Genomic DNA, 15,800 nt, shown 5'->3' with positions numbered 1-15,800 from the left:
GCAATCACATAATTAATCACCCATCCAGGGGACAGGTGATATATGTTGTTTGTGGGCCAACCCCTTTAAACCTACTGCAAGTTCCTCCACCTTTCATTCTAGATGGACTGGGGAAGCCTGTTCCCCCGAACACACTGGTACTGTTTACAAGGCTGGACTGTCACGTGTCATCTATAATGACATCACATTACATCCAATTGCTTTACATGTTTAGATTAAACATAAATGTAACGCTTGGTGGGATTGTGGAAAGACCAACCAGGTCTACATTACTTGGTTTTTGGATACTTTTTTACTGTCCTACTATTTAAAGGGGTTGTGCCATGTCAAAAGGCTGATGATCTATCCACAGGAAATGTCATTAAAATGGGTTTTCCAAGACTTTTCAACTGATGCCTTATAAACTGGATCTGATTGGTGGGCGTTCGACTCGAGGACCCTTGCCAATTAGCTGTTTGAGAAGGCACAAGCACTCCAATTAACACTGCGGCCTTATTGCTGCTTTCCCTTGGCCACAGACGTCACATTCATAGGTCACATGGCCTAGGTGCAGCTTAGACCAATTCAAGTGAATGGGGCGTAGCTGCAATACCAAGCACAGCCGTTGTGCCATGTATGGTGCAGTGTACGATAAGCTGTAGACCACAGTGCTAACAGGAGAGTTGGTGCCTTTTCAAACAGCTGATCGGTGGGAGTCCCAGATGTCGGACCACCACCAATCAGATACTGATGGCATATCCTCTGGATAGGTTATCAGTTAAAAAAATATCCAAAAACCCCATTAATATCAGAGCTGCGGAGGTCCAACTCCTTGCTTTACTGTTCAAAGTAGCAGTAACTTTGACCAGGGGGGCCCAAACTTTTGCATGCCACTGTATACGAGAGCATTAGCATACGTACTAACAAACCAGGAGATACACATTAGCTACACTTTGGCGAGATTGACTGGCCAACTAATGACTATAGGGGCATGTTGGATTTCAACTTCTTGATTCTTTTGTTCTCAGGGAAGTAAGTTGCTAGGTGGTGTCTGGCAGTGGCTTTCTACCTTTTCAGGACACATGTATTCTCAGCCAAGGAGGGTCACCGCCAGATCTCTGAGAAGTTCTGACAGACGTTCTTCAGTACCTCCTGCATGATGTTCTTTTGTTTTGGTTTCGTTTTGACATCTCTTCTCCCTCTTCCAGCTGTCATCTATTAGCAGTGATTGCCTCCCTTTATATCCCCTCCCATACTGCCTCACTTTGCGGTTTATACTACTTCCTGGATTGTGCTCACTGCTAGAAGTTTGCTACTGCTGGTTTCTCAGTTAAGTCTATCCCTTTATTTGTGTTTTCCTGTTGGCTTGATTCTAGGTGACCCTGACTCCCTCCGTATTAAGTGCAGGGAGCCGGTGGTTGTGTCCCCTCACTATTATAGGGTTTTCAGGTGTCACTCAGTCTAGGTACGTGGACATGCAACTTTCTATCACAGAGATCTTTGCATGGGCTGAGCAGTCAGGGAGAGCTATAGGGCTTTAATAGGGCTCACCCCTTTGTTCCTTAGTTTGGGATCAAGTCAGTCGGATCTTTATTTGTTACTTCTTGTTTTCTGCAACACCATCCGTGACAAGGAGTCAGAAGAGATTGCTGTAAACTGAAGAAGTGGTCAGTCAACAGCTAACAAATGTGTAAGAGCCTCTGTGCATTATGACAGAGCAATAGCCCGTGATGAAATGGGAAATGGATTTCAGACCTCTTCAGAACCACAATAGACAATACAAGTAAGCTGGAGTCACCGATTATACAGTAGCTTTACCCTAGTTCAACTGAGCTAACAAGCAGCCAAATTTGAAGACAATAAACAGTGGGAAAGCCAACGCTTTAATCTGCGTAACATTTGATTTAATGGTAAGTAGAGATCAATTTGTTCCTAAAAGTTCTTGAGCAGTGAAGGGCTGTCTCTGCTGCTGAAAAGGCAAACCTCACAGATTGATGGACAGGGCTGGACAGCTCGCCCAGCCTAGACAATCGTAGGCATGCGCCACTGTTCTGAGGTGCGGCTCAAGCTCTGAGGCTCTGCTGCTGCTACCGGCGCAGCAACTGCACAAACGCAGCTCCCTGAAAATATAGTGTTGCATGCATAGTCCCTGCTCAGGTAGGGCAGTAGCGCAGGCGTGAGATTGTCAGAGCTGGGTGAGATGTCCAGCCCTGTCAATCAAGCACCAGGGAGTAGCCTAATGAGCAGCCAGGGACAATCCTTCGCTGCTCAAGAACTATGATGAACAAATCAATTCATACTAATTGATTCACCATACCTCTAATAGTAAGTTCTGGTATTCAACGGAAAAGAAACACAATATGTACTTAGTGAACAGTGTACTAGTACTTACCTCTACCTGACAAAGTGACTTAAATACAGAAAGATCATATGGAAGTAAATGTTCTTGTATGTTACTTGTTCCTACAGGACCCCTAGTGCCGCTGATCTGAGGAAGAACATGAGAAAACGTATGAAATCGGAGAGAAAAGAAAATTAGCTTATTGCTAGTAAGTCAGGAGACTAGTTACTAATATACGATACTGATGATTAAAGGGAGTCTGTCAGCAGTATTAATGATACAAAAATGAACTAGCGCTGCTCCCAAAAGTGCACAGGAAGTATATCGGGTGTGTGACTGCCAGCTGCAGTGCTTCAGGCTCAGTGTATGAGCAGTTCCACAGCCTCTCCCCTCTGCTGTGAATGACTGCTGTAGCACCCAACGAGAAGCTGCTCTTGCAGTTAGCCTGAAGCACTGCAGCCACGTGACCCCCCCGTGCACCTGTGGGAACTGCAACCATGGCATTCAATGTACATTTTTACAGTACAGCACTGATTAAATGCAGAAGTATGTATTACCTCCTGTCCTTGCTCCTACCTATGTCTGTCAGCAGTTTTGCATTGATAAAACTGATGTCAGACTTCCTGTACGATTAGAGAGGACCTGTCACCACAAAATGCAATGCGATCTGAAAGCAGCAAGTTATAGAGCAGGAGGGAATGAGAAGCCTGAGAGGCAGTTAGGTTATTGTCAGGTACCCATCTGCAGAAGCCACCTTGACGTTGATAGATGGGCCCAACACACATTTGATCAAAATTGTGCTCGAAGAGCTTACATTTTTAATGTATAGTAGGTATAGTACCACTTTAATCCAGAATAATACCTAGTTCTATTGTTTTCATGTATAACGGTGTGCAGCCATACATATTTCTTGCGCTATATATTTGTGGGAAAAGATTACTCTATACCTTAGTTTTTTCCACCTCCTGTGAAGAGTTATCGGTACAGGGAGGAGGTATTATCAGTGACTGATAGCGTTCTGTGTATACAAAGATAGCTGTCAGGCACTGATAACACTTCCTCCTGCACCAATAGCTCTTCAAAGGGCTGCAAAAAAGGAAATATATAAAAGTATAAGGCCTGTTTCACACGAGCGGATGCCATGCGTGGCATCCGCTCCGTGAAAGAGTGCCAAGACCCGATGCAGACTGCAGAGGCACGGAGCATTAACATGACTGTTAATGCTCCGTGCCTCTCTGTGATTTCTTTACTACGAAATCACAGTTGTCACTGTGATTTCGTAGTAAGGAGATCACAGAGAGGCACGGAGGATTATCAGTCATGTTAATGCTCCGTGCCTCTGCAGTCTGCATCGGGTCTTGGCACTCTTTCACGGAGCGGATGCCACGCACGGCATCCGCTCGTGTGAAACAGCCCTAATTTACAAGTTTTACTGAATCTATATATCAATCTGCTCAGCTTCTCTTGCTCTATAACATGCTGCTTTCAGATTGCATTTTCGAGCAAAATGTCTTCTTTAAAAACTAAATGAAAAAAAATCTGACTAGGGCTCCATTCAGACGTCCGTAGTTGTGTGTCCGTTCCGCAATTTTGCAGAATGGGTGTTGACCTATTCATTTCAATGGGGCCACAAAAGATGTCCGCATCCGTAGTTCCGTTCTGCGGCCCTGCAAAAAAGATAGAGCATGTCCTATTCTTGCCTGCAATCGCGGACAAGAATAGGCATTTCTATCACAGGGGCAGCCATGTGTGGTCGGCAAAATGCGGGATTCACACGGCCGGTATTCATGTTTTGTGGATCCGCAACTTGAGGACTGCAAAACACTTACGGACATCTGAATAGACCCCAAGTGTAAAAATGGTTACACACATATCATCACCACATATCTTCATATGGTTTACCTTTAAATACTTGAGCCTACAAGTAAAGTCAAGTATATGTCCCAGGTCGGTTTTGGCATCCCCGTTGATGCATGTTGGTTTGGCGTGGCGCAGTAACTCTGTTATTGCATATAGCTGAAGAGGCCTCATATGAAATACTTCCCCTGCTACAAGTAACTGCTCACCTTGAAGAAAGTCAAATAAAACAATGTCAACTAACAATTTTACCCAATAAACCATAATTTATCTTCTACAATTTACTTTCCACATTTGATCCCACTTTTCTCCTCAGCTAGCGTGCCTAAACTTCTGCAAACTGTTGGCACTTCATTTTAAAGGGGTTTTCCGATTTCTAGATCACGATGACCTATACGTCATCAATATCAAAGGCTCAGACACCAGGTACCATCCACTTTTTAACTGCTCTCAGCAGCCACCATGGAGTCAGAAGTAGACGGCTCATCCCACTGTATAGTGTCTGTGCCAGGTTAATGTAGATCAACTCCCTTTCAAGGGAATTAAGCTTAGAACCCAAACAACCCCTTTAAATGGTCATTGTACTTTCAACAAATTTTGTCCTTTTCTCCCTCTAACAGTTCAATCCTCCTCACCCCACGCCTTAGGGCCGCTTCACACGAGCGGATGCCGTGCGTGGCATCCGCTCCGTGAAAGAGTGCCAAGACCCGCTGCAGACTGCAGAGGCACGGAGCAGTAACATGACTGTTACTGCTCCGTGCCTCTGCAGTCTGCAGCGGGTCTTGGCACTCTTTCACGGAGCGGATGCCACGCACGGCATCCGCTCGTGTGAAGCGGCCCTTAGACTTCTATAGGCAGCGTGTCTGCGTGTGTCTCCCAGCACTTCCTCATTGCTCCTCCGCCTCCCCTCTCCATAGACTTCTATGGGCAGTATGTAAATCTGATAAATCAGCAAACTGACATGCATCTTCTCTACAGATTCAACAGAGACTGTTAGTTTATTAAGGGGCAGAGGGAAGAAAGACATTCTTCTCTAAGATATATTACTGAGATTCTTGTACTCATATGTACTATGATTTATGAAAAGTTTGTTGAAACGACAGTGACCATTTAAAGAGGACCTGTCACCACAAAATGCAGTGTAGGCTGCACACAGTATGTTATGGAGCAGGAGGAGCTGAGCAGATTAATATATAATTTTGTAGGAAAAGATTCAGTAAAACTTTATTAATTTTATACATTTATATCTTTGCTTTTTCTGATTTCAGTTGTACACACTGGAGGTGTTATCAGTGATCGAGAATGCCATCAATGTAAGTGTGCATACAGATAGCCGTCAGTCACTGACAGCTGTATACAGGGGCGGACAAGTATAAAAAGAGCAGAGATATAAATGTATAAATTACTGAATCTTTTCCCAAAAAAAACCTATATATCAATCTGTTCAGCTCCTCCTGCTCTATAACACGCTGCCTCCAGATTGCTCTGCATTTTGTGGTAACAGCTTCTTTTTAAGCAAAGGTGAGGTGTTTGGAATATTGTCATTTCATAGTCACAAACAGAAGGTGTTCCAGGTTATCTACAATTATGACCTGTGATCTGAGGCTCTGTGAAATTACAACAATTAGGATGCCCCAACATCTGCTGCCTGCCATTGCTTGCTGAGCGTTTTGCCTGACCATACCGAGACTTGCCTGTGCTCTGCCTGGGCATGCTGGATGAGAGTTGCCTGTGCTTTGCATGGGCATACTGGCTGAGACTTGCCTGTGCTCTGCCCGGCATGCTGGCTGAGAGTTGCCTGTGCTCTGCCCGGGCATGCTGGCTGAGAGTTGCCTGTGCTCTGCCCGGGCATGCTGGCTGAGAGTTGCCTGTGCTCTGCCCGGGCATGCTGGCTGAGAGTTGCCTGTGCTCTGCCCGGGCATGCTGGCTGAGAGTTGCCTGTGCTCTGCCCGGGCATGCTGGCTGAGAGTTGTATGCGCTCTGCCTGGGCATGCTAGCTGAGAGTTGTATGCGTTCTCCCTGGGCATGCTGAGAGTTGTAGATGCTCTGGCAGACTCCGTTTGCCATGTAATACTAAATTTTACTTATAGGGATGATGAAGGGAGAACATGTAACCAACAGCAACTTTCCCTGCAAAATAAGGGGTTTGCCTGGTGTGCAAGAAGCCTGACAGGGGCAATTAGTTAATGGCGATAGCTTCCATCTGAAAAAAGGTTTTCTTTGTGAGAAAGGCACTTTATAAAATGGGGTATCCATTATACAGCTGTGGATATTATTTCAAGAATAAATCTGAAAGTCACATAGTTAATATGGTTGAAAAAATACATAAGTCCATCAAGTTCAACCAAGGAATAGGTAGGGACGTGAATCCCAAGTATTTGATAAAGGATAATTTAGCATAATAAAAATGGATGGTTCAGCTCGGGTAATAACCCTTGTTAACTCACAATCTATGTGGGATAAAGCAACATCATAAGCTCTTTGCATCACATTTATTCAGTTACATGTCAAAATTACCATTATGGAAAAGCTCCTCAGCCAGGACAGCTGCAATTCCATGGATTTCCTGTAAAGACAAACGATTCTTTATCACAGGACAACCACATGACATTCATGTGCCTGTGACATCCAGACAGGCAGCAATGCTACAGACATGAATGGAAATAAGTTATTGTGCTAAACTCACAGTATTTCTAGCAGAATACATGATTAGCAATAAGGGTACCAGATATATATATATATATAAATTATATAAAGCACACATATACAGTCATGAAGCAAAACACTCCTCTAATCGAGTATCAGTATTGAGAAAAAAAAAAAACGAATTTGAAACAGGTAAGTACCTGTTTACTCATTTTGGGCTAAAAAATATTTTTCCAATTGGTCTTTATTAAACATTTTCAGCAGTTTTTGTGATACAGGTGGTTACAAATCAGTCTATTTGCAGACTGTCACTCCTGAGTTCTGTCCGCTCATGTGAAGCCTTATCTGAGGTGATGTTTGAGATGCTTTATATTTATTTTTCTTGGTCTTCCGTGGGCTATGCCACCACTTAAAAAGGCCATCCATCTTTTATGGAGTGACATCTTATTCATCCTATAACTAGCTCTGGGATTTGACACCTTGCACTCCTAACTGATCAGCTCTTCGGGTGCAGCTCTGTGGCCGGAAGTCAACGGTGGAACTACACAACGTCATCAACTGTGCATTGAAGGGAGCTCGCTACTACAGCGCTGCTCCCACTGAGGTCAGCGTTGCTCCCATTGGAGTGACAAACTCTGTCCACGACAATATCGACAAAACTGTGTGCTTTTGGTGCCAGAGCTACACCCAAAGAACTGATAGCTCTTTGGTTAAGGCCTCATGCATGCGGCCGTAGTGCGGCCGTTCCGTGCATTGCGGTCCCCAACATCCGTGCAGCGGGCCAGACCCATTCAACTTGAATGGGTCCGTGGTATTTCCGAACCGCAAAAAAATATGACTTCATATTTTTTTGCGGTGTGGAACCACGGAAAGAAACACCATAGAAGCAGTCCGTAGTGCTTCCGGTGTTCCGTTCCGCATCTCCGGAACTGCGGACCCATTCAAGTGAATGGGTCAGCATTCGTGATGCGGGGTGCACATGACCGGCGGCGGTGGATTGCTGACCTGCCTTTTGCAGGCCTCAATACGGCCACGGCCGCCCAAAGCTGAAGTCTTGCTCAGCAAAACAGACCACTGCCATCATAATGACATACCAGTGATATACTAAAAGATGATAAACTGGTATTCCTACAGTGTGTGTTAACGCCTTTTCCTCATGTCCATATCGTCTATCATATACCTGTATATGTGAGAGACACTATTTACATTACATCAGCACTTGCAGCAGTTGTGATAGTAGAAGAATCCATAAACCAATCATTGTGTGTGGAGGATGGCAGGTAAATCCCAGTCTACACGGTAATACAGATGGACTTAAAGGGGTTCTGCACCTTCATTTAACTGATGATCTATCCTCTGGATAGATCATCAGCTTCTGATCGGCGGGGGTCCGACACCCGGGACCCCCGCCGATCAGCTGTTTGAGAAGGCAGCGGCGCTCCAGTAGCGCCGCTGCTTTCTCACTATTTACCGCCGGGCCGCCCGCCCACTGACGTCACGACTTGTATCAACTAGAGTGGGAGCGGCTAAGCTCTGTTCACTTTCACACTAGCGTTCGATCGGATCTGTTCTGAACGGATCCGCTCATATTAATGCAGACGGTGGCTCCGTTCAGAACGGATCAGTCTGCATTATAACTTAGAAAAATTTTCTAAGTGTGAAAGTAGCCTGAGCGGATCCGTTCAGACTTTACATTGAAAGTCAATAGGTCATCAGAGGATAGGTCATCAGTTGTAAAATATCAGTAAACCCTTTTAAAATAATAAATACAAAAACCTTTCCCATTTTACATAACTAAAAGAAAATACAAAAAAGACATACCGTATTTTTTCGCCCCATAAGTTTCATTTTTTCCCCCCTGCATCTTATGGAGTGAATACTAATGAATGCTTCCATTATGAAAGCACTCATTAGTACCGGAGGATCGGGAAGTGGTGAAGGCTCGGATCACAGCACAGCCTAAGGCAGGAGGAAAAAGATCGTGGGCGGTGAGGAGCAGCGGCGTCCGGAGCAGGAGAGGCAAGTGTTTTTTCTTTTGTGCTCTATGGCTGAGGGCTGATGAGAAACATGGGGGCTGATAAGCAGCAATGGGGGCTGACGAGAGGCATATAGGGCTCTTATCTGAGGTCTGATTGGGGGTCATTCACATTGGGGTCTGATTAACATTAGAGGTCTGATTGGGGCTGTCAGCTGAGGTCTGATTAACATTGGGGGTCTGATTGGTGGTCTGACCTGAGGTCTAATAAAAAAACATTTTTTCCTTACTGTCTTCCTCTAAAACCTAAGTGTCCTGTGGGTGTCTTATAGGGCGAAAAATACGGTAATTAGTATCAGCACGTCTAAAAATGTTCAAAATATTAAAAGGTGTTGGCCCATCTCATATATTGGTGGCCGATACGGGGGTCTCACCACTGGGACCTGCACCTTTCTCTAGAACGGGGCCCCTCGCACGACCACCGTCCATTCCATTCTATGGGAGTGCCGAAAATAGCTGAGCGCTGACTCATAGAGGTAAATGGAGTGGTGGCCGTTCTTGCGTGGTGAGCTCCCTATTCACTTTTATGAGAGTTCCAAAAATAGCAGAGCCAGCGCTCAGCTATTTTCATAACACCAATAGAAGTGAATAGCAAACACGTCCCTCATGCTCAGTGCGCTCCTCTTCGCTTTAGGGACCCGCACCGATCTGACATTTTCAGTTTTTTAATGCAATATATGTACGATGCTGTAACACCACCCCTGCAAAAACCAAATGATCAAACATCTATGTCGACAGAAAAATCTAAAAAGTTATGGCTCATTGAAGGCGGGGAGGTTGGAAATTAAAACATTACACCATCCTAAAAAATTGCCTTGGTATTTAAAGGAGTTGTCACAGTTAAAAAAGTAATTGTACGGCATGAGCAGGTACCAAATGATAAAAAAAAAAAAAAGTTATACTGACCATTCAAAACTCCCTCTGTTTCAGTACCACTGCTATAATCCTCCCTGCCAGGCTTTGTTTTCATGACTGCAGTAGTGACATGCCAATATACTTCCCGTGACTGCTGCAGCCAATTGTTGGCCTTAGAAGTCTTGTGCCATGTGCCGCTGCGGCCTGTGACTGGCTGCAGCAGTCAGGTGGGGACACAGGACGTGATCGCTACAGCCAAAAACAATGATGTCATAGCTGCAGATGTAGGGAGGATCTGAGTGAGGGGGCTTCTGAACATTAAGTATAAGTTACTTTTTTAATCATTTAATACCATCCCATGCCTTCTGCAATTAGTTTTTACTTTGAAAACCGCTTTAAGAGGTTGAAGAAGAAAGTAGAAATAAGTCTGATGCTAAATCCACATGTCTTACATGAAATTCCATTCTAGAAAGAAGCACAAATAGTGTCCAGGAGGAACAAATCTTCATTCTGCAATGTGAAACCTAACATTATGGAAACGACAGAATGACTTTTTGGGGCCTCATGTGTACAGGCTACACATCGGCCAGTCAGTTTTAACTCTTAATGAACTTACATATAGGTGAAAGTGCAGGAAATGTGATAAAGCTTTGGGTACGTTGACAGGGAACTTTGCGAGCAGGGCTTGCAGGTAGACCTCCAGATCCTTCTGTCTTTTTTCAACCAAGCTTTTAGAGTTCTTTCCGATAATCTTTTTTGGAGGCAATAAATTCCACTCGATTTTGTTTTCAGCTGTAAGCTAAAATGCACAAGTAAACATTAATAGAGCAAACATCACAGGTAAAGAATTAAAGGCTATGTACACTTTTGGGAGCTATTATTGCATTGTACTTCTTTTGAGCTAAAAATCACTTTTTCAACTGGTCTTTATTAACAAATGTTGAGCCACTTTCTCTTTACAGCCTTGAGATTCTCTAGTAGCAGGCTCTGTTTTTTACTCTGTTCCATCAGACAGCTCAGCTTATGCCTCCTTATTTCTTATAAACACTCATTATAGCTCAATTCTTATTTTACTGATAGAAATATGGCTTAACCCTCAGAGGACCCTGCAATTTTAAATTTTTGCATTTTCGTTTTTCACTTCCTGCCTTTCCATAGTCCTAACTTTTATTTTTCTGTTCACATTGCCTTATGAGGGCTTGTTTTTTGTGGGACAAGTTGTACTTTCTAAGGGCGCCATTTACGGTTGCATACCACCGCGCATGCGCCAGCTTTCAGATTCCCCTGGATGAGGCTGCTGCCAGGACACAGTGTGGACCCGGACATGTGTAACATTGGCGCATGCACGAGATTATGGCGCACTGCGGGGAAAAAAAAGCTGAGGAGAGAATAATTAACAGCCGCGCTGGGCTCCTTATGAAGGCAATTAGTGTATAAATAAAAGCGATTATCAAAAATGAAAGGACAGGTGGGGGTAAAATGAAATCAGATTTTGGGGACAGCACATCTGTTTTACAAATGTGCTGTCCCCAGATAGATAGGGGGAATTATCAAACTGGTGTAAAGGAAAACTGACTTGTCAACAGCAACCAATCAGATTCTACCTTTCATTTTTCAACGGAGCTCTGAAAAATATAACGTGGAATCTGATTGGTTGCTATGGGCAACTAAACCAGGTATCCTTTACACCAGTATCTGTCTATCTATATCTATAAATTAGAGATGAGAGAATATATTCCTCTCATCAAAAAGGTGCTGTCCCCTCAGGTGTAGAGGCTCCCCCTGCTACTTGATTGACAGGGTGGACATATCACCGGACCCTGACAATCTTGCGCTTGTAGTGGTGCAAGTGCAGAGGCTTTACATCCACTTTCAGAACAGCAACTGTTCATGCGCTACTATCCGGAAGTGTAGTGGTGCATGCGCAGTTGTTCTGTAAACAGCGCAGGCGCAAGATATCCAGCGCACTGCGGGGAAAAAAAAGCTGAGGAGAGAATAATTAACAGCCGCGCTGGGCTCCTTATGAAGGCAATTAGTGTATAAATAAAAGCGATTATCAAAAATGAAAGGACAGGTGGGGGTAAAACTAGTATATTTTTATTTAGATAAAGGAGACGGATATGATGATATGAACAGTTCTGTATCGAAGATCTGTCTGACAGAATCCCTTTAAGTTATCCAACAGTGGCTATTCCCATTTTGTAAAATCTGATTTCATTGAGCAGGTTCTCTGTCATCAATCTGTTATTGTCAGGGAAGTGCTCACTTACACTAGCGTTTTTTGCGGATCTTCCGTTACAATAATACAACCGCATGCATCCGTCATGAATGGATCCGGTTGTATTATGTCTTCTATAGCCATGACGGATCCAACTTATGAAAAAGCACAACAGTATTGAACACCATTGAAAGTCAACGGGGGATGGATCCGTTTTCTATTGTGCCAGATTGTGTCAGAGAAAACGGATCGGTCCCCATTGACTTGCATTGTGTGCCAGGACGGTTTGGCTCCGCTTTGTCAGGCGTTTTGGTGTCCGCCTCCAGAGCGAAATGGTGACTGAACGGAGGCAAACTGAGGCATTCTGAGCGGATCCTTTTCTATTCAGAATGCATTAGTGCAAAACTGATCAGTTTTGGACCGCTTGTAAGAGCCCATGACAGATCTCACAAACGGAAAGCCAAAACACTAGTGTGAAAGTAGCCTTACGGACAACCCCTTTAGGACTGGATTCACATTTGCCAAAAAAACATTTTTGTGCCTTTTGTGCACCCATCCAGCATCCATAGTCAGAAACAGACAGAATAACCCTACATAGTGTATTTTTCATTCTGGTGCAGGGAGACACCAGGTATTACAACTGATGTACCAGATGCCAGAAACAAACCGATAGAAAACAATGGGAGCAGTTCTGGCATCAGTTTCCCTCCAGGAATAAAACGGATGTTCAGATATATCGGAATGAGACCCAAGTAAACCAAATAGAGATACCTGCCCAACAAAAAGACCCTCAAAGTAAAAATATTTTTAATGAAATTCTTAGAATACAACTATAGTTTAATATGTAGATAGATATAGAAGGCTATCATCCTATATGTAACCTTAAAGGGGTTTTTCAGGATTTTAATAATGATGGCCTAATATCAGGATATGCCATCAATATCTGATTAGCATGGGTACAACACTCTATACCAGTGGTGGCGAACCTATGGCACGGGTGCCAGAGGCGGCACTCGGAGCCCTCTCTGTGGGCACCCGCACCCTGGAAAAAGTATAAGGCGTACCAATATGCTTTAGACTTTTCCTGACATTCATCAGCGCAGGCAGCGCACTGAATGTAGGCAGCTATTATAGCTAAATGATTATGATACACTATATTGGACTGTAGTATTCAGGTTAAATTTCCGTGTTGGCACTTTGTGATAAATAAGTGGGTTTTGGGTTGCAGTTTAGGCACTCGGCCTCTAAACGGTTCACCACCACTGCTCTATACCATATGAAGCATATGGAAAAGCACTGAACTGTAACAGGCGTTCAGGTAAGAACATTGCCGGCATACTCACCTTTTCATGAAGATCATAGAAGTCACTGTAACGATGCTTCACAGTCCAATTGTATATGCCAGTATAAACTTCTATGACGTAAACCTAAGACACATAAAAGACAAAAAGTTATATAAAAAAAAAAAAAAAAAAAAAGTCTTTCTATACTGTTTATGGGGAAACTTCCATCATTTTTATCACATACTAAAAACCTATATGTGAATATTCTATGTCATTTTTTAAATAAAAATAACGTTTTTCCGAATTTTTTATGTCCCTCGATGTACTCTACATAGTTCCTGTCTGTTTGTATGGACTTTTAGTATGGCAGACAGCCTCACTAAAGCTACTTTCACACTAGCGTTCTTACTGGATCCAGCATGGTTCATCAAAAACGCTTCCGTTACTGATAATACAACCATCTTATCTTTAACAAAGCCAAGACGGATCCGTCATAAACTCCATTGACAGTCAATGGAGGACGGATCCGTTTTCTATTGTGTCAGATTGTGTCAAAGAAAACGGATCTGTTCCCATTGATTTGCATTGGGAGTCATGACGGATCAGTTTTTCTCTGCATCCCATGACGGAAAGCAAACAGGAATTTGCACTGGTGTTGAGCGGTTAGACCACCAGAGTAAGTGCATGCTGCTTTCTATTAGGGCTTCTGCATTTATTTTTATTTATTTTTAGAGGGGGGGGGGGTGTTTAATTTCTTAAAATTGTTACAAAGTAAAACATGCTTACCCAGCAGCCAATCAGATTGATGGTTTCATTTTCCAAAATTAGCTCTTAAAAAAGGTGAAATCTGAGAGGTTGCTATGGGCTACTAAGCCAGTTCAACTTTACAGTTTAGGCTACTTTCACACTAGCGTTCGATCGGATCCGTTCTGAACGGATCCGCTCATCTTAATGCAGACGGTGGCTCCGTTCAGAACGGATCCGTCTGCATTATAACTTAGAAAAATTTTCTACGTCTGAAAGTAGCCTGAGCGGATCCGTTCAGACTTTACATTGAAAGTCAATGGGGGACGGATCCGCTTGAAGATTGAGCCATATGGTGTCATCTTCAAGCGGATCCGTCCCCATTGACTTACATTGTAAGTCTGGACGGATCCGCTCGCCTCCGCACGGCCAGGCGGACACCCGAACGCTGCTTGCAGCGTTCAGGTGTACGCTCACTGAGCGGAGCGGAGGCTGAGCGCTGGCAGGCGGATGCATTCTCAGTGGATCCGCCTCCACTGAGAATGCATTAGGGCCAGACGGCTGCGTTCAGGGCCGCTCGTGAGCCCCTTCAAACGGAGCTCACGAGCAGACACCTGAACGCAGGTGTGAAAGGAGCCTTAGAGAGATCTCTTCCCTGTCTACTCATCACGTGCGTTTTCATAAAAACGCCAACAGCCAGAAAGAAAAAGCACGTCATCTGATAAACCAAAAACTTGTGTTGTGCCTTTCATATTTCCCATAGACCTTCAGCTAACATCTGGATCTGGGGTTTTACAGCAAAAAAAACCACACCAGAAAATGTGTAAAAAAAAAATTAAAAAATCACTAATAAAATACACGTGAAAGCAGCCTAAGGAGATCAATAAACAGAACTGTTCTTTAAAAAAATGTTTTGGAAAGTGAAATATTATTTTTTAATTATTTATAACTGAATGTGCTCCATAGCTGCCACAAGGATGGACAGATGGCTCTGCAGGTCCCAGGTGTCGTAAAACTACAACTCCCAGCATGCCCTCACACCCTTCGACTGTCAAGGCATGCTGGGAGCTGTAGTTTTTCAACAGTCTGACAACCGCATTCTATTAGAAGCAAAGTCCGGAGGATATGAAGCAGACATGACAGGGCCTGCCCACTGACCGTGTAATTCTCCACCAGTTCCGAGCCGATGATCTTCACCTGTAGCTGCTCTTCGCCGTCGTCCATAAACCCCGCCATGTCCTCCATGGTTTACGGTGGGGACGGAAAAGAATCACGGGTCCACCCGGGTTAATCGTCGCCTTCTGCTGCGGGAGCCGCCATGTTTGTTTACGACGAGATTCCAGTTCAACAAACTTTATTGACAAGTTCACAAGATAACACAGCACTGGTCGGATGACAGGAGGACGGCGGGAGGGCACTGTTAGGAATGGGCAGCTGGAAGAATAATGCCCTCCTTTATCGTTCTGCGTGATACAAATGTGCTGTCCCCAGATAGATAGGGGGAATTATCAAACTGGTGTAAAGGAAAACTGACTTGTCAACAGCAACCAATCAGATTCTACCTTTCATTTTTCAACGGAGCTCTGAAAAATATAACGTGGAATCTGATTGGTTGCTATGGGCAACTAAACCAGGTATCCTTTACACCAGTATCTGTCTATCTATATCTATAAATTAGAGATGAGAGAATATATTCCTCTCATCAAAAAGGTGCTGTCCCCTCAGGTGTAGAGGCTCCCCCTGCTACTTGATTGACAGGGTGGACATATCACCGGACCCTGACAATCTTGCGCTTGTAGTGGTGCAAGTGCAGAGGCTTTACATCCACTTTCAGAACAGCAA

The 15,800-nt window shown here is 44.0% G+C and overlaps 1 protein-coding gene across 5 annotated transcripts in view; it reads right to left on the bottom strand.

Annotated features, from left to right (window-relative positions):
• Positions 1-15,480, bottom strand: part of NISCH (nischarin) — a 79,402-nt gene extending 63,922 nt beyond the window's left edge. For 2 of the 5 annotated variants that reach the window (XM_044300447.1, XM_044300448.1), the window contains exons 1-6: positions 15,117-15,476; positions 13,275-13,358; positions 10,330-10,512; positions 6,695-6,743; positions 4,223-4,386; positions 2,372-2,467 (exon numbers count right to left, since the gene is read on the bottom strand). In XM_044300447.1, the coding sequence (XP_044156382.1) occupies positions 2,372-2,467; positions 4,223-4,386; positions 6,695-6,743; positions 10,330-10,512; positions 13,275-13,358; positions 15,117-15,203 (663 nt within the window). In that variant the 5' untranslated portion in view covers positions 15,204-15,476. Of the gene's footprint in view, positions 1-2,371; positions 2,468-4,222; positions 4,387-6,694; positions 6,744-10,329; positions 10,513-13,274; positions 13,359-15,116 lie in introns of all 5 variants that reach the window. The other 3 variants (XM_044300444.1, XM_044300445.1, XM_044300446.1) reach the window with 3 other exon arrangements.
• Between the last annotated feature and the right edge of the window lie 320 nt (positions 15,481-15,800).

The sequence above is a fragment of the Bufo gargarizans genome, chromosome 7 (assembly GCF_014858855.1).
Source record: "Bufo gargarizans isolate SCDJY-AF-19 chromosome 7, ASM1485885v1, whole genome shotgun sequence".
In the NCBI taxonomy this organism is placed as follows: Eukaryota; Metazoa; Chordata; class Amphibia; order Anura; family Bufonidae; genus Bufo; species Bufo gargarizans.
The sequence above is the reverse complement of the archived record's forward strand: the minus strand, read 5'-3'. Positions and strand labels throughout refer to the sequence as shown.